Genomic DNA, 18,972 nt, shown 5'->3' with positions numbered 1-18,972 from the left:
CCCACAACTGCCCCTGCTGCAGCCTGTATGGAGCTGCTCTCCCAATCTCACTCCAGAAGGCCCTGGCCCCAGCTCACAGCTTCCCGGTGGGGCTGCTGCTGCTGCAACAGCTGGAGAGCTGCTTGGCTCCCCCTGCCTCTAGTGGATCCTCCTTTTGTCCCTGCTGCAGCACTCCAGACAGCAGGTAGAAAGGGGAAGCAGTGGTGGGTGGGGCAGGTTGCAGACAGGAACTCAAGGCAGGCTGCTCCAGGTGGGAGCGGACAGGGCTCAGCCCCATTTGGAGCGTTTGGGAGCAGTTGTGGGCCAGAGGTGAGTGGGGGGGCTGGGAGGGCAGACTGTACCTACACCACCCTGGTGAGCTCTGCTATACGTGCCCCCTGCCTATCCCTCCTCTCACCCACCCCTGGCCAGCTCCCAGGACCTAGTGCTTGGGCAGCCCCCCACATGCAAATACTTAACCCACACCCCACCACACATGCACCTATCCCCCAGCCACACACAACACACTCCCCACATACCTCTCCCCCACAATATACAAAAGTAAGAATTTATTTTGAGCTATTATGCATTTGCTTCAAGATAGTGTTGCCCCTGCAGAACTCAGGACCTGCCTATCCTCACCACTTTGGTGTTATAAGCACAGATCCTGGTTTTCTCTGATTTAAAAAAAAAAAACAACAACCCAATTTTCAGATTTAAAAAAGTCCAACAAAATCCACATTTTTCCATGATTAAAATGGAATGCCACTAATATACATATACATCTGTAGTGGTTTTAATAACGGAAAAATGTGGATTTGGGGTTTTTTTTTATATCTGAAAAATGGGGATTTTTCTTTTTTATCAGAGAAGACCAGGATCCCTGGTTTTAAGTTTCAAACTGCAGGGGAATGCAAAGAGAGTCGCAACTGTTTCTTCACTTTATGTCCTTGCATGGGAATATGAAGAGGCATAAAGAGACTTGTCTATGCATACAGTGAGTCTGGCCCTAATTATGACATCTCTTAAATCCACAGGTACTGCAGGTTATATTATCATTCTTTTTATAAAATACAAGTCTCACAGTAAGTGTAGCTTTTGAAAGGAACATCTATTGATTAGATTAGTACAGGTTTTCCTCGCTTTATGCTATACATGCATTCCTGGAAAATGGAGCATAACTCAAATTCTCATAAAGGGAACCCACTTTACAATGTAACGAATAGGGATACATGCCAAGACCTTGACTGTACTGATGGCCCAGCCCCATTTCTACCACTTTTACAAGACAATTTTGGTACTCGCCAGCAGCAGACAGTACACACAAGCACGCAGTGGTGGTGAATGTTAACATGATGGGGATGGCAACTACAGAAACATGTCTCAGACAACAAGCAAGGAGCACAGATCCACACAGGAGCCTATATTTTGGTGCGTGTCAGTCCCACAATGCACCGCACAAAGCAGCTAACTCCGGGCTTCCACCACACTGATCGCATAAGAATGAATTTACCTTGCACGTAACAAATTTTTGGTATAAAAAGGGTCATCGCAGAAGAGTGAATTAGCTCATACGGAACCCACATATAGCGAGGGAAACCTGTATTCCTTGCTCACCTTCCCCCTTTGTAGGGAACGGGCCCAGCACAGTACTTGCTGTATAGCCACCACTAGGGGATGCTAGTGTACTCTCCAACAAATACCACTTGTCTGATAAATTATGAGTGTTTACACCATTTGGTGTTTTAATTTACTGTCTTTCAGTATATTGTTTTTTCATCCTGCCTATTTAAACTGTAAAACATATAAAAAGTAGGCAGTTACCCTTGAGAACAAGGGCTGTATGTGAGTTTGTGCCAAACTAGTACTGTAAGTAGCAGAAATGGAACTTATTCACGTTTCTGAGTATCTGGGTCATCTAGATATGGTAACGTAGCATAGTATAACTACATAATTGCCTGTCTCTGCAGACTCCAAAGTAACAATTTGTCAAAGATGCTTATTCACTTAAATGTGTGTGGTGGGAAGGAAAACGTGCTTACTCATGAATGGATGCTCTATTGACCATGAATTTATCCAGTTTACAATTGTCTCTCTCTCTGTAGAACAGTTGAAAAGTAGGGTTGCTGCCAACTATATGTCATTTTAAAAAATACTATAGAAGTATGATTTTTAAAAATCCATTTAATTTGAAATTTATTTGTGTCCCTTACCAGCCATCCTTATTTTAAGGCCTTTAATTTAATGAATGCTTTGGTTATACCCTGTGACATTCACTGAATTAGGGTTTGTTTCTGTCTCTGTATTAATAAAATGCATAATGCATAATTTGTAGAAAGAAATATACCCTTCACTCATAAAATTTAAAGACTTATAAATGAATCTCCTAATCTAAAAATAAAGGTTAATAGAGCTAATAAAGTTTTTATAATTTTATGTTCATTTCAAAGCTAAGGAAAACCCATAAAATGACTTCCATGCAGTGTATAAATGGTATAATAAGCAGAAGGTTTTAATTAAGCCCTTATTACTGCCATTTTTTAAAATGTTGAAAGAATTTTCTAACAGTTTAATGTATTAACTGGGAAAAATGGTCACAATTAAGACATCTACTTATTTTTCCCAAAGAAATAATAGCATTCCAGGAAGAATTCAATTTATTCAGTTAATCTTTTTTTAAATTTGGTACAATACCTATACTAAGTAACAAATGCTTATTTTAAAAGAAATTCAAATTTACAGTAGCTGTATTAAGCACAGCTTTGCCAGTAAAGTAGTGTCTAGAATACAGTGTGCAAGAAAATTACTTCAAGTTTAGATGTAACCCTGGTTTTATAAGCATTTTATACTGATTATAACTGAATCTGCAATAGGACGATTTTACTGGTTTAACTATACAAGGATAGCTACACGAAAAAACCCCTGATAATGTAGACAGGCCTAATATGTGGGACTGGGCCTTTTGCCCAAGATCTAACAGCATATTTAAAAGTATGCTTACCCAGAAGCTTGCAAGGTAGTCCCTGTTATTGTCCTATTGAATGAGCATATTCACTTTTAATTCCTTTATAGTGTTCACGTTTGTGTAACCATTCAGTGGAAGTGATTACTACTCCATTTGTTTTTTCATAGGATGTAGCTTAAAACTATTTGGTCTTTATTTATTAGTCTTTATTTAAACTCAGTCTTGTGTAGTATCATGTAATGAAGCCTATATGCTGTACAGTTTAACGAATCATGTAACGTGGCTTAAAATCCTCCAAACCTCACTTAAAACTAAACTAGACCATGGAACATAGCAAAAGCAGTTGTTTGTGATCACTTGTGTTTATTATAATACAAATGAAATAGTTTTTATTTGTTGAGTCCCAAATACAATGTGAGCATGTCTTCCACTGACAGACAAGGTTCTTTGGGTAAATGTGTGATCCTGTATTAGATCAACTAAATAGTTGGAAAAATTGTTCTTTGCAAACTTTCGGACACAAACACCCTTCTTCTGGTATAGTGAGTGTCTGCTGGTATTTTGTGTTCTCCATGATGGAATAGAATAAAGGATGGAATAATATGAAAAATGCAGGTCTGTGAAAATGCAATGCACGGCAGTAAGGATCAGAGGTGATGGGAGACAAGGTGCGAGACAGACAGGTGTTGGGGAAAGGGGGAAATGTTGACCTAGTGATGGAACGTAGCTGGTAAATGTAGAGAAGTTACTTGGGGTTATCAGATGACACTTAGGTTATAATGTGCCAGAAATCCAATGTCTATAATTAGTCCATGATTTTTTGTATCCAGATGATCTATGAAGTGGAGTTCGTAGGCTCATCTACAACAAGTGTTTTTTTTATAACACAGCTGCTATGCGCTGTCCCAGTTTTTAACTCCTTTCACCAGCAGAAGTGGATAATCTACGAACATTTATGTGTGTCTAAATAAATAAGACTATTTCTAAAGAATAAGAATTTTTACTTCATAAATAATTATTAGTTCGGAATAATTGCCTTTTAATTTCTGATTTAATAACCAGAGTTTAAAGGCACAGAAGCTTCCCATTACCATTCTAAGAGTCAACAAACTAATGTTTCCTCCTTATGTCAGTTATGCTTTCTTTTTGTAATTAGTTATATTATTGTTTGATCAACAGGGATGCCCTCAGACTTCTGCAACAGCAACAGAAGAGCAAAACTACTGAATTGAAACCTTTGGTTTCTCCTGCCCCTCCCCAGCCTTCTGCAGTGCCTTTAGCCCCACAAGCAACAACTGTGTCTTCTGCTTATCCAAGGCCTGCAATTCCACCAATATCTACAGTAGGACAACCTGGTGTACCGGTAATATTAAAACACCATTCTTCTATTCCAATCTTAGCTTACATTCCATTTCAACTAAGTAAGGTTGCTGCTGTGTTTTGTTTGTTTGTTGTGCCTTTTTAGTGGAGAGCAAATTAAAGACAACCATGTTGAACTTATTTTTAGGAAAATGTAGGGGGACTGGAATTTAGAACTCCTGAGATTAATTCCCAGCTCAACTAAAGATTTACATGATTTTAGGCTTGTAATCTATCTGTTCTTCCTTTCTGCTATAAAGTGCTTTTTTTCAACTGAACTTTTATATACAGGCTGGTTGCAGATATGAACTGCCTCCCTCCCCCAAAAACGCGCTTTACTTAAAATTTGGTGCACTCCTGCTCCAAGCCCAGTACATGCCCAGAAGAGGCAGTGCATTAGTTCAGCCTGGCTCTGCAGCATCTATTTAGATTGGATGCTTTAGTGGGGCTTTTATCTAATAGCTGATTGAATCAACTTTAGATAAAAGCACCAAAAAGCCCTGCTGAAGTGCCCGATCTATACAGATGCGCAGAGCTGAGTCACACGACTGCACTGCTGCTTCCAGTAAAGCGCTTTTTTTTCTCTCCATGTCTGTAAGCAGCCACAGCATACCAAAGCTAGCTGAGAATTTGCCCTGAGAAGTGAGGTAAATTAGCCCATGCCGAGCTCTCTGCAACTGCAGCTAGTCTGCCCCCAGTTCCTTGAATTTCAGTAAATTACATACACTGGGCATTTTTGACACACCTTACATTGGCTCAATTGAAACGACTTGATTTGGCTAAAAGCATCACTGACCACTGGTACAAAGACAGTTTAGTATCTTTAGTCAGCCTACCACAGTTAAACTAAAGATGCTAAAAAAAAATAATCCACTTAACACCATTTTAGTCCGCTTAAATTGGATTAATTAAGCTGGGGTTTTTTTATAAAAATTGGTTTCTATTTTTAGCTTAGTCAAGAGGCCAGGATTTCTTAGGGTAATATCTTTTATTGGACCAGTGGCATACTTGGGATATAGTTTGACAAGCTTTCAAATACAAGGCATCCTTTATCCCTAGTCAATCAACTTAATTGAAAAATCACCTCTCTTTCCTAGCCGTAGTGTCTGTTTATTCGCATGTAAAATACATTTACTTATCTGAATCTTTGTGAAGTGCTTTGCATTTCTGGTGAATAAACAGCATATGAATGGAAAATTCTCTCAGTAGTGATTTAAAAAAAAAGGTCATGAAATCTGGTGTAGAGTAAATTTTGAGTTGGATAGAAGATTGATGTTGAGAAATTGATTAATGTGTTAAAAATGGCAAACCTGTAGACTTTTTTTTCCTGAGTATTTTGGTCTGAAATGGCATAAGTATCAGAACAGGTTTGTGGGGGGTTTTTTGTTTTAATTCCAGGCCTAATTGTTTTTCTTTTATCAAAAATCTTTTTACTTCAATTGTATAATACTGTGACTGTTATATATTTGGTATAGGTTCATTATGCACTATATTCTGTCACATGAACAATTATTTCTTCCCAAATTCTCCTGTGCTTCCTGATTAAATATCTTTACTAATATTACAAGGAATTGTAAGAAATTGTTTCTGTGAAAATTTTGTGAGTACCAAGTTATGACATGAGTGAATGAATCCGGTAGGAAAAGGACAGATTGATGACAAAAGAAATTATCTTAAATAATCATCTGAGGGACTGACAAATTGCTAGCTTACACAGGTAGCCTTCTCTTAAAGTGGGGATGGAGCAAAACGTTCTATAACGGATCGGATCCTTAGCTGGTATATAGAGCAGTGCTGATTTACACCAGCTAAGAATGGGGGGGGCTGATATGTCTGAAAATCTTGTTTGAAGCACTCTGCTAGAACTCACTGATAAAGTCAGTACATGGAAGCCTCACCTCATTGGTGGAGAGAAAAATATTAGCAGGGTAATAAGAATAGCAGTTGGTTAAACTTTTACTGTATTTACTTGAATATAAGATGATCTTGATTATAAGGTGATCCCCTCCAATAATTAGATTCTATATATGGAAAATGTATAAATTAGTTTATAATTTTCCAGGTATAGAATCTAATTATTGGAGGTTTGGCTTGAATTTATCCCCTTCTCACTGCTATAGCAGGGAAAATATACTATAGCAGGAAAAATATAAATTTGGGGGGGGGGGGGGTTTCAGGTAGCCTATTAGCCCTTTGCCTCCCCCATCTTCTTCCCCCTGTAGCCCCTTTCTCCTCTCCCCACCCCCTCCCTCCACTGACAGATCCTGGTCTCCCTGAGCACGTGGAAGTGAGGAGCATATTTGAAAACACTTACCTTGAAATACATATAGGCTCCTTGCAGACATGAACCCCCCTGAAACATGCTTTATTTGAAATTTGGTGTGCTCCTGCTCCAAGAACAACACATGTCCAGAAGAGACAGTGTTAGTTCAGCCCAGCTCTGCAGCATCTGTATAGAGTGGGCACTTTAGTGGGGCTATTGGCACTTTTATCTAATAGATTGACCTTGAAATACATAGATGTAGCAATTGGGATGTAGGTTGTAGCCGTGTTGGTCTAGGCAGACAAGGTTTTTTGGGTAAATCTTTTATTAGACCAACTCAAATAGTTGGAAAAATTCTTCTTTAGCAAGCTTTCAGGAGACAAGCTTATCCAGTTTGTGATGGGTCCCTTGATCCTGCCCAGCCCAGGTGGCAGCCCAGGATGTGGCATGTAAAGCTGATCCCACCACCCTTGCACAATAGGGCTGAGGCAGTGTGGCAGCTGGACTCAGCTTCCTGGCAGCCCCAGTCTGTCTGCCCTGCACCAGATGGTGAGGATGGGCAGCATCTCCACTGAGACTGGCCTGGGACTTGTATAGGCAGGGCACACTTGGTTCGGCGGGCAAGGAGCAGCATCTGGGAGTTGGCCAGGTGGGTGGGGCTGGGCCTGGACCTGGGCTTGTGGGACAGGCTCTGGTTCTGTGGGCATCGGTATGCCAGGAGAGGATCCCAGCTCTGCTCTAGGTCCTGACCCCATGCTGTCACTGTTCCACAATCCTGGTCTTGCCTGCCTGGTCTCCTAGACACAGCTCCCCACCCGCCTATGACCCCATCGCATTTGCCTCGCCAAGTGTGTCCTGACCACGTGGGTGCTGGGCTGGTCTACGTGGAGACCCTGGGGCTGGGATCATTGGGTGGTGATGGTGCAGAGCCAGGCCCTGGGGCAGAGTCCCTTAGGGAGTTTTGGTGAGCTCTTGTTGGGGGAGGAAGGGATCCTGACACGGCCTGGCAGGTGGGGGGGAGGCGGGGGCGGGGCGGGGGGGGGGGGGGGGGGGGGGGGGGGGCCCACGCACCAAAACTCCTGATGTGGCTCTCCAGCTTAAATGATTGCTCACCCCGTTGTAGGCAAATATAAGTTGAGGGGCTTTTTTCTCTGTGGAGACAGAGGGTGGGGTGGGCACCTTATCTTGTATTCAAGTAAATACAGTATATTTTAAAAGTATATAATTGTGGAATGAACAGAGGCTTTAAAGATTGCTACTTGCCAGTCCTACTTGTGTGTGCCAGTCATCTTTATTTCCTTCAGCCCTTGGAGCTCAAGTACTCTCAGAACATACCGTATACATTTAACATATGTATTATGGTGCCTAGGATCCTTTGTAATTATTCAAATTTAAATCTGGCAGGATTGTTTCAATGAGGCTAATACTCATTTTTTTTCAGATTTTGGTTAATTACCCTTCAGTTTTATGCAGTGAGAAAAATCAAGTAACATACCCTATTCATTTCCTGGGTTCAATGTAATCTGTTGTGTAGGTCTGAAATAGATTTGTCTTCCTGTAGTCTTGAAGCAAGCATGAAAAAATTCAAATATTTTGTTTGAACTTAGTCAATAACTGTTAGTATTGAATTACATTGTTTTTTGAGACTTAAGTGGTGCTGCCAGAATTTTCTTCTCATATGTAGTATGGAAAATATTACTTTCTTTCAGGGTACCTTCACAGAAGTCCCTGCAAGCAACATCCGAAGAGTTATTGCCAAAAGATTAACAGAATCTAAAACTACTGTACCTCATGCATATGCTACTGCAGACTGTGAACTTGATGCTATCTTGAAATTAAGGAAAGAATTGGCCGAAGGTTAGTGAAAGTTATTTTTATTATTATTTTATTATTATTTTATGATGGAACAAGGAACTCATTTAGTCAAGCCTTTTCAGAAAAAAAAGTCTTTTAATTCTAAAATTATATCTTCTGACTACATCCATACTATAAATATGGAGGCAATTTGATTCTCCTCTATGAAATAATAGCACATCTCCAGGGCCTTCATAATCAGGATAACTTTATTATCCTGCTATTCACCTTGCTAACAAATATTTACTGGCACTGGCTTTGCAGTATGCAGACCAGACTGAAAGCGACTGTAACTGCAAAATTCATCAGCAGATACTTGTGTCCTCTCCAGTCCTTAATTGTACTTCACGCATCATCTGCTGTATTAGAGCAGTGCAGACATTTTTGACACTTCTGACATGTCTGTCACTACACTGGGAACAGCTAAGCAAAAATTACCACCTGCTTCAGCATCTAGTACATCAGATACAAACTATGTCATTCCTTGTGGTTACTGGATTCAGACAGTTCAGCAGGAGATTGGAAGACAGAGATGTTAATTCACCAACTAGCGAGAGGATGTTGAGGCAACTGCTGTTTTAACATGGGGTGGCTGAGTATACAAGTTCTTGTGTATATCTTCAGACTTCATGCATTTTTTCTGATTAATCCCCTAAAGAGTAAATCACATGTTTAGAATATAAACTAGGTATGTTTTTATGGGCTGAAATTCCATATAACAAATCTGCATGTGGGACAGTGGGGTAATTACAATGAAAAATAGACAAATGCCCTTTGCAGCAGTCAGTGGTGCTGGAAACCTTCACTCTGCTAGTCTAAGTCAATTGAAAGCTAATCAATTCTGATTAAAGTTGTATGCATATGGCCTTGCCTTCACTAGGAATAAAGATGCATTTTTTAACTCGTAGCTGATTCATGGGCCCCTGGCACATTACCATTCTGATACAGTTAATGAGTTAATCACACTATAAATAGTAATAGTGCCAGACATTCAGCTGATTTATGGTGCCATAAATTAGCACCTGCCACAAAGATATTTCTCAGAATATATGGATCATCTTTGTAGCTTACTAGTATGGTGCCATAAATTGAACTGACCAAGGACTGTTGGGGACAGGTCTGAGAGTCAGCTGACTGTTGGGGCCATCCCTGACATTCTGGGCTCTCAAACTGACCCAGGGCCAAGACTGAAACTGGCTGGGGGTAGTCCTGAGTCTAGGGTAGAGCCTCCCTCTGCCCTGTTTGCAAGATTGGGTTGGGTGCAGTTCAGCAGTAGTGCTGTTTGGATCAGAGGAATTTTACGTCCCACATGTGCATGGTACAATGTTTAGGATGGGGCATAAAATTCCTCTGATCCAAATTGTGCCATTCCTTTAATGTCTGCCAGGGACCATGGAAAAATCCTAATGAAGAAACCTGGCTGCCACCTGCCTCACCCAGGAGTGGCTGTGGTTGGCAGGCGCCTGAAGCTTCCAAACCTACCATAGCAGCTGGGAGGCTCCAGGCATGGAGTGCAGGGCTCAGTGCTGCCTGTTCAGGATAGGGCTACACAGAGCAGGCGGCGAGGCTGCACTGATCACAGCCGCCTACCAAGACTTGGGGGCTGGTGCAGGAAGTCTCATCCCTGTACTCTTTATTTTTCTCCAGGGTTTGCACCTCACTCCCCACCACTGATTGGACTTCTTGAAATGGGAAGGCCTAGATACCGTCTGAGTTCTGAGCAGTCTGATCTTTTTTGGAGCTCAGGTGGGACTCTGCCAGCAGCCCACGTGGCCTGGTCGATGGCAACATCCTGAGGGATAGCCAGCATGAGTTTGTTGCGGGTAGGTCTTGCTTAACCAATCTTATTTTCTTTAATGACCAGGTGACCTATCAGCTGGACAAGGGAGAAGATGTCGTATATCTTGACTTTAAAAAAGCCTTCAATCCGGTATCCCGTGATCACCTCTTAGCAAAACTGGCTTACTGCGGCCTCGGCCTCACTACGATCTGCTGGCTGGAGAACTGGCTCTGTGGTAGGACCCAGAGGGTGGTGGTTGATGGAAGTCAATCGTCGTGGTGCGCTGTGACCAGTGGAGTCCCTCAACGCTCTGTCCTTGGGCCTATACTATTCAACATCTTCATTAATGATGTGGACATTAGTATTAGAAGCGGACTGGCCAAGTTCGCCAACGACACCAAACTCTGGGGTAAAGCATCCACACCTGAGGACAGGAGGGTGATCCAGGCTGACCTTGACAGGCTCAGGAAATGGGCGGAAGAGAACCTGATGGTGTTTAACACCGAAAAATGCAAGGTTCTCCACCTTGGGAAGAAAAACCTGCAGCATGCTTATAGGCTCAGCAGTGCTACGCTAGCTAGCACTACGAAAGAAAGGGACTTGGGGGTCATGATTGACTACAAGATGACCAGGAGCCTTCAATGTGATGCTGCTGCTAGTAAAGCAATCAAAACGCTGGCTTGCATCCCTAGTTGCTTCTCAAGCAAATCCCAGGATGTCATTCTCCCATTGTACTCGGCCTTGGTGAGGCCATAGTTGGAGTACTGTGTCCTGTTTTGGGCTCCACAATTCAAAAAGGATGTGGAGAAGCTTGAGAGAGTGCAGAGGAGAGCCACGTGCATGATCAGAGGTCAGGAAAACAGACCTTATGATGAAAGGCTGAGAGCCATGGGACTCTTAAGCCTGGAAAAGCGCAGACTCGGGTGATCTGGTGGCCATTTATAAGTTTAGAAGGGGTGCTCACCAGGATCTGGGGGAACGTTTGTTCACCAGAGCGCCCTAAGGGATGACAAGGTCAAATGGTCACAAACTCCTCCATGACCGTTTCAGGCTGGACGTAAGGAAGAACTTCTTTACTGTCCGAGCCCCCAAGGTTTGGAATAGACTGCCATCGAAGATGGTTCAGGCACCCACATTGAATGCCTTCAAGAGACATTTGGATGTTTATCTTGGTGGGATCCTGTTATCCCTGCTGACTTCCTGCCCCTGGGGTAGGGGGCTGGACTCGATCTTCTGAGGTCCCTTCCAGCCCTAATGTCTATGAATCTATGAGTTCATAGACATTAGGGCTGGAAGGACCTCGCAAGATCATCAGTTTCAGCCCCCTGCCCAAAGAGCAGGAAGTCAGTTGGAGTCAGTTGACTCCAGCAAGATAATCATCCAAACACTTCTTGAACGTGCCCAGAATAGGTGCTTCCCCCATAGACTTCTGGGGGAAGTCTATGTCAGATTCTGGAGACTCGAATGGTAAAGAAATTTTTCCTTATGTCCAGTCTAAAACGGTCTTCTAGCAGTGTGTGACTGTTAGACCTGCTCCCTTGGGGTGCTCTGGTGAGCAGATGTTCTCCCAGATCCTGATGCACCCCCCCGATATACTTATAGGCTGCCACCAAGTCCCCCGAGCCTACACTTCTCAAAGCTGAAGAGCCCCATGCCTCTCAGTATCTCCTTATAAGGCCTGCTCTCTTGGCCTCTGATCATGCACATGGCTCTTCTCTGGTCTCTCTCAAGCTTCTCTACATCCTTTTTAAAGTGTGGAGCCCAGAATTAGATGCAGTACTCCAGCTGCAGCCTCATCAAGGCCGAATAAAGCAGAAGGATGGCATCCTGGGTCTTGCTTGAGATGCATCAGTAGATGCAAGCCAGGGTTTTACTTGCTTTACTGGCTGTGACATCCCATTGGTGGCTCATATTCATTTTATGGTCAACCATAACCCCTAAGTCTCTTTCAGTCATGGTGCTAGTAAGCGTAGCACTGCAAAACCTATAGGTATGATGTTGGTTCTTTCTCCTGAGGTGGAGCACCCTGCATTTCTTCATGTTTAATGTCATCAGGTTTGGATCTGCCCATCTTGTGAGCCTGTCCTGGTTGGCCTGAATCCCCAGCCGATCCTCTAGCATGACCTCACTTCCTCATAATTTGATGTCATCTGCAAACTTAGCCAGTCTACTTTTGACATCTGAATTCATATCGTTTATGAATATCTGGTCTGAGTACTGAACCCTGGAGGCACTGGTCACCATGTGCCTTGTTGACTTGGTTCCATCGACTATCACTCTCTGGGTCCAATGATGGAGCCAGTTCCCCAACCATCGGACCGTGAGTTTGTCGAGGCTGCAGTTCCCCAATTTTACCATGAGGACATCAGGGGAGACCAAGTCAACGGCTTTTTTGGAATCCTAGTAAATGACATCAACCTCTCCTCCCCTGTCCGGGTGACGTGTCACCTGATCATAGAAGGGAATGAGGTTGGTCAGGCATGACCTACCTGTAATGAAGCCATATTGGTTCTCTCTCAGAATGTTGCCTTCTTTTAGCATGTTGTTGATGTAGTTCTTTAATAATTTTTTTCAAGATCTTTCCAAGTTTAAACAGTTTAGGCTAGATCCACAAAAGAACTTGTGTGGAACTCAGTCAACCAACTGCCATGTAAAGTCCAAATTTTAGATCATTAAAACCCCACTGAGTTGTCACTTAACCCTAAAGCTACTTGAAGACCACAGGCACCTACATTTTTAGTGATAATGTCCCTTACACATCTAAAGGTCTGCTTTGGGCCATAACTTGCAGTTCTTCAGCCTAAGATTTCTTTGCCTATCTCACCTTAGGGCTTGATGTAGTCGGCATTCCCAGAGCATGCTTAATGGATCACATGGTGGTGATCCTGCTCCTCTCTTATCCAGTAGTGTATTGGTTGGAGTACTTACTTGAATTTCATCCTCAGGGAATATAAATCGATGTCTCTCACTATAAGGGCAAATCCCTAAACATGAAGCTATATGCTTCAGCGCATGCTTCACGCTGTACTAAATCTGCACTGGAGATCAGGTTCTGGGGAGTGATTTTAACCCCTAAGGTACTAAATAAAATAGGGCTACAGCACTCTGCCCCACTGTGTTTTGAAAAACAGAACCTAACTCTCTTCAGTTCTTTGAAAAAAAGGCTTAGGTGCCTAACTTCAAAAGAAGATTCGGGACTACGATTCAGTGGTGGTGGTGATGCGGGGCAGCCTGGTACAGCATGGGCTCTGGGTGCCTGCATCAAGAACTGCCCAGCAGCAGCGAGGGGGAGGGAGTGCTTTTCCCCCATGCCGAGCAGCAGTTTCTCCCCAGTGCTGCCGCTGCTGAGCTGGGACAGGCGAGTCCGGAGCAGGCGCAGGGCATGCCTGGTCGAGGCTGCAGGTCCCTGCTGGTACCACATAGCTGGAGCCAGCAGCAACAACAGCCAGAAGGGGCTGCACCAGCCCCACTGCATGCCCAGGGATCGGCAGGATGTGCCATGGCCAGGCAGTGTAAAGCAGGCATGGGGTGGGCAGGGGCTGTGTGCTGTTGGCGATGGTGGGGAGGCAATGCAGAGTGCACAGGCTCTGGGCTGTTGTAGGGCAGAGGCTGACCAGCTCAGGGGACACGCACAGGGCTCCCATGCACACCCCACTATACCCTCAAACCCTCCCACACAAACTCAATAATATTCTTAGCATGCAGTCCTTTAATTTGTTTTCAGGAAGAACTACATATGCTGTTTGTTTTTTCCAGTTCTGTCTCAACCTATTGCCTTTTCTTGGAAAACTGAGAATGTTATGGCACTTTATTTGTTTAGAATACAGCTGTCATTGAATGAAAGTGCAACTGAGTGCCGAGCACTTCCACAAAACAAATACAGAGTATCAAGTTGGGCATCCAGACAGAGGCACATGCAGGGGGTGGTGGCCACCCAAGAAAGTTTGGTTTAACTAATTTTTCTCAGCGTCACTCTGACGAAAAATGGGGTATTCAGAACAGGGTTGTCTTCAACTACCTAGATCACGAGACCCTCACTTCCCACAGTTCCGTGCTGTGGTTACTTCCCATCTTCCAGTTTCTGCAAGATCAATGCATGGGATCCAGCAGAAAACAGTTAACTTCACTATGCAGCCCTGACCCATTCCCTGAACTCAGTCAGTCTTGTGCACAGAATAACTTCAGGATTCTGAAAAAAAATATTAGACCAAATGAATAAAGGTTGGATCATAATATCATAACACAGATCTAGAAGGAAGCAAAAGGCTTCACGGGCAGCCTTGCATTTGGCCTTTCCTTAATAATTGTGTGGTGAACTTAACAATCTTAATGTCCTTAGAGTATAGTTTAGCTTATATATATACAGCTGTGTATCATACATAAATGCCATGTTAAAATAATCTAAAACAGTGTATTAGTAATAAGTATAAACTATTGAATATGTACATAATTTATCATAACCTAGGTGATTTAGGAATCTAATTTCCATTGATTTCCATTGAGAGTTAGACTTCCAAGTTACTAAGGTACTTCTGACAACATTACCCTCTTATTAAATTCATCGTTGCAGACAGGATAATTAATGAATGTTAAGCTTTCTTCTGCAAATCGGTTAGACTCCAAGAAAAAAATATATGTTGTTCTAAGAGTTCTGGTTGGTCAGTCACATTCAACATTTGTTGAATTGTCAGTTAAATTATTAACAATTGAATTAGCTCATGGTTTGACCAGCTTTACAGGTTTTCCATGTTTCAGTAAGTGTTTTTTTTCTTTATCTTTTCACTTCTTTCTCCTTGATGTTTCTCTTTTTTTCTAGTCAGCCTGAGGTTTTTCTTGTTTTACTTTTTGTTGTGTTTTTAAAGATGGAATTATAGTTTCTGGAGACCTAAAACCCAGGTTGTCAGAAGCTTTCACACTCCCATTTTTAAGTTTTCAATATAGCAATGCCAACATCAGCCTGAATGAGCAATTTTCTTGTCTTGGGGGAAAGGGAGCCTAGCAATCCAGTCTGCATATACAGCAATTTTTGTGCAGCTGCATAGAGATTTATGTGTAAAATGAAAAGTATAGCTTTTATTACACATGGCATCTATTTCAATTCAAAGTATAACACTTCCCCGCTAAAAATATTTTATACCAAATGCCAGTTCACGATAGTAAAAGGATTCTGACTTACTGAATGCTTGCCCTTTGCCACAAAGCTAAGCAGCTTTGATATTGTCACACACCTACAGCAAAAAGAACCATCTACGTCCTGGTTATGCTTCTTTGCACGTGGCAGCTCATTTGTTGATGCCTTTTTGGATGAGGATTTTTCAAGGTTATTTGATTGAGGTCAACTCTGAGAGTTCCAAAATTTGAACAAAGAATTTAGAATTCATAGTTGGGTATTTGCATAGTATTTTGTCTTTCTCCTAAGAGAGATGACCCTACAATTTTTTTTACCTTATATATAAATTTGCATGCATGCATACATGGTTCTAATCCCCTCATGCTGTTTAGTCTAAGGGAGTGCTAATGCTCAATAATTTAGTCTGGATTTTTCCCAGTTTGGTGGCTTCTGAGTTTGAAATTGCATAGTGCTTGTAGATGGTTCACATTTTGAAAGCACTCCATAAACATTTACCATTCCTTTTGCTGTACCCTGTAAATGAGCTGTTCTCCCATTTATGGATGCAGAACTAAGGCACAGATCTCATAGACCTGGTAGGCAAAATAAAGGCATTATGATACCTTAATCCTGTGCCTTGATGAGCAGCTCAAACTACTTTAGCTTTACTAAAGTATAAGGGAAATATTTATTTTCCTGATTGAAAATATCCCTGGCTAATATCCTGTTCGCAGTAAAGTAAAAATTGACTGCTTTTATAATGATGATTTATGTAGAGTAGTTTTCTAACTACCTTTATCTTGGATGATATTTTAGAAGCTATCATTCAAAGTCATTTATTAAATAGATTTCAAATTTTAGTAGGTCATAAGAAATGGAATAGATTCTATTTCTACTGTAAAACTCTCGTGTCTTTCTATAATGATTTGCTTGTATTTGAATAGTCTTTCTTAAATCTTTCTCTAGCAACTCATTTGTATGCATCTGGGGATTCCTATAATTTATATGAAGTGAGTGTGGGTGGGGAAGGACCCAAAATATTCTTAACTGAATATTAAATTTTGTTCTGAAATATGAATCGTTATTAACTTGTGTTTTGGGTGGTACGGGATGATAGCTTCTAAGAAGTGATGTGAACTGGTCTCCCAGTAACAAGATAATTCAGCATTCCCTAGAGTAAAACAAATATATATATAATTATGGTTTGTTATACATCCATGCAATGACCGTGGTCCTGACAAAAGATAGCAGAAGTAACAATGTATTTAGGTGAAGTGTATTTTTGCTATTTCTTGGTACTAAGAGAAAGTTGTCTTGGACGGCCAGAGCCGGCTCGAGTTGCGTTAGAAATTGGACGTACGTTAGGGCGGGCTGGTGAATGGAGAGGCAGACACAACTTATCGGTTGCAAAAAACTTTACTCGCGCCGCTTGCAATCACGACGCAGGTGGTCCGGTTGTCTGAACAACCACACGAGTTGTTCCAGCTGGCGGGGCCCAAGCCAGTTACTCCGTCTGCAATTCGAAGCCGGCGGGGAAAGGGGTACGTCTGGGGTTGCGCTCGGTGACGGGAAGAAAGATAGATAGGTGATCAGTCTATCGATCGGCAGCCGCAAGTCAGATAACTTCAGAGGCACTCTGCAGCGTGCTCAAAGCTCTTCGACTTGGGCGGAAGTCGCGCGGAATTTTAAACGGCCAGCGAGCCAATTACTAGCCGCCACGTGTGAATAATTTAGCACTGGCCAATAGCAGGGCACAAATTTACATTCGAATAGTGGGAACTCTTTGCACTGTGCATTTCTGTGCTGCAAAGAAGAAATGCATCCTGCAAAGGAAACTGCAAATTGGCGGGAACTCTCTCCTACACGCGGGTTCTCAATTGCAGCAGAACACTCTGCCGTGCAAAGGAGCTCTCATGTGGCCAGGAAATTCCATAGTGCCGAGGCACCAAAATCACTGGGTCGTGACAAAAGTGACACCAATGCATCTGATAAGGACCAGGAATGGAGCAGACTGTGTACCATTCAGGCTAGTTCTGCCAGTGCAGCTTATTTAATGTCTATGACATCTATGCTATTATTGCAGTTACTCTTCTGGATCTTTTATGGGTAGACTCTGTGGTCATGATAAATACTACATATTGGTTAAGTGGACAAAACAGGTATTTAGCTATGACCCAAATACCTTTATCATGTTCACACTTGAAAAAGTCGGGCTTTGTAAGGTTACTGTGTGATGTCAGGCTAAATCACTAATATTGGCTTTGGTTTGTTTTTAAAATAGTTTAAACAGCTGATTTGAGTATCAAGAAATATTGTTTGCTTTGCTGTTAAGCCAATTTTGTTCTTTACAGATATCTTTACCTCAGTAAGCTTTACAGTGAAAGGCTGCTAGGGACATTGCAGAATGAGATGTTTCTGATTCATAGTTGAATTCAAGATAATCCTTGCAATTCTTCCAGTTTATGTATCAAGGAACATAAAAGGAACAATGAAATTTACAGTATTTTTGTTGTCCCTGCAGTAGATTTCTTTATGGGAAAGTAAGAAATTATGTTATACCTCATATGAGCTGATACCTAACCTGTACATATGCTCTGTGTACATGGTTTTATAAAAATTATCAAAACTCCTTTGTGCTACACCCTGTTTTGTTTTGACTCCCCAAAACTTACTTAAAACGCTGACTAAACTTCATTTGCTAATTTTATCAATAATGCAGACAGTAAGCTAGTTACATACTTAACTCCATTTTGTGCGGGCCGGGAGTGACCCGAGCCCTTTTCCGTGCTGCACGCGGGCTGTGGCCAGCAGCCCTGGCACGCCGGGTCGGGGAGGGAAGGCCGTCGAGCTGGAATTAGGCACAAACACTTAGCGGTAGTTTTAAAGATTGTTTACTTACACCGAGATGGCAGTGGTGTAGGCTGGAAAACTTGCTTGAGTTGCGGTTACAGACAGACAACGCAGACGGTCTCGTGGAGGTTGCTAGGCTCCACGGTACAGAGCTCCGGATGCTCTGGGTGAACAAGCCACCAAAATCAGAATCGTAGGTACGTCTTATAAAAGTTGCGCTCGAAGACGGGAAGAGGTGGGCGATGGATCAGGTCGCCAAACTCCTCTGAATCTCACACAGGGTTTCTATTACCCTGCTGTGTATCCAGAGTCCCCACGAGATGGATGTGGAGTCCTCTTCGGCTTGGGCGGAAACTGCTCAAGCCTCTTATACGGCTAACAGGCCAATTGCTAGCCACCACGTGGGAATAATTTAAAACTAGCCAATAGCGGGGAACGAATTTGCATACCAGTGGCGGGAACTCTTTTGCACCATGCATTCCTCTTGCAACATGAGCAATGCACTCTGCAAAAGAAGCTGCAAAAAAGGCGGGAAACTCGTCCCTGCACCGGGGTTTTCCTCTGCAGCAGGAAACTCTCCCGTGCAATGAAGCTGCCACTTGGCGGGGATAATTCTGGTGCCGAAGCACACACAAAATCATGCCTTTGGGTCATGACACATTTGACTGATTAAAAGCAGGTTCCTAACTGGTTTTTGTACTTTGTGAAAATCCTTTCTTAAATCTTACCATGGTATGCTAAATTCTTATAAATCAGTTGGATGCCAAGTTATCTTTCATTATTATTATAAACTACCATGGAGTGCTGCTTCC

General features: G+C 42.5%; 1 protein-coding gene across 2 annotated transcripts in view; it reads left to right on the top strand.

Annotated features, from left to right (window-relative positions):
- Positions 1-18,972, top strand: part of PDHX (pyruvate dehydrogenase complex component X) — a 122,938-nt gene that overhangs the window by 65,503 nt on the left and 38,463 nt on the right. The window contains exons 6-8 of one of the 2 annotated variants that reach the window (XM_025213731.1): positions 4,124-4,307; positions 8,276-8,423; positions 10,068-10,166. In XM_025213731.1, the coding sequence (XP_025069516.1) occupies positions 4,124-4,307; positions 8,276-8,423; positions 10,068-10,166 (431 nt within the window). The remainder of the gene's footprint in view (positions 1-4,123; positions 4,308-8,275; positions 8,424-10,067; positions 10,167-18,972) is intronic. The other variant, XM_025213258.1, reaches the window with a different exon arrangement.

Source organism: Alligator sinensis, unplaced genomic scaffold (assembly GCF_000455745.1).
Source record: "Alligator sinensis unplaced genomic scaffold, ASM45574v1 scaffold442_1, whole genome shotgun sequence".
NCBI lineage: Eukaryota > Metazoa > Chordata > Crocodylia > Alligatoridae > Alligator > Alligator sinensis.
Note: the sequence above shows the minus strand (reverse complement) of the source record. Positions and strands in the feature narration are given on the sequence as shown.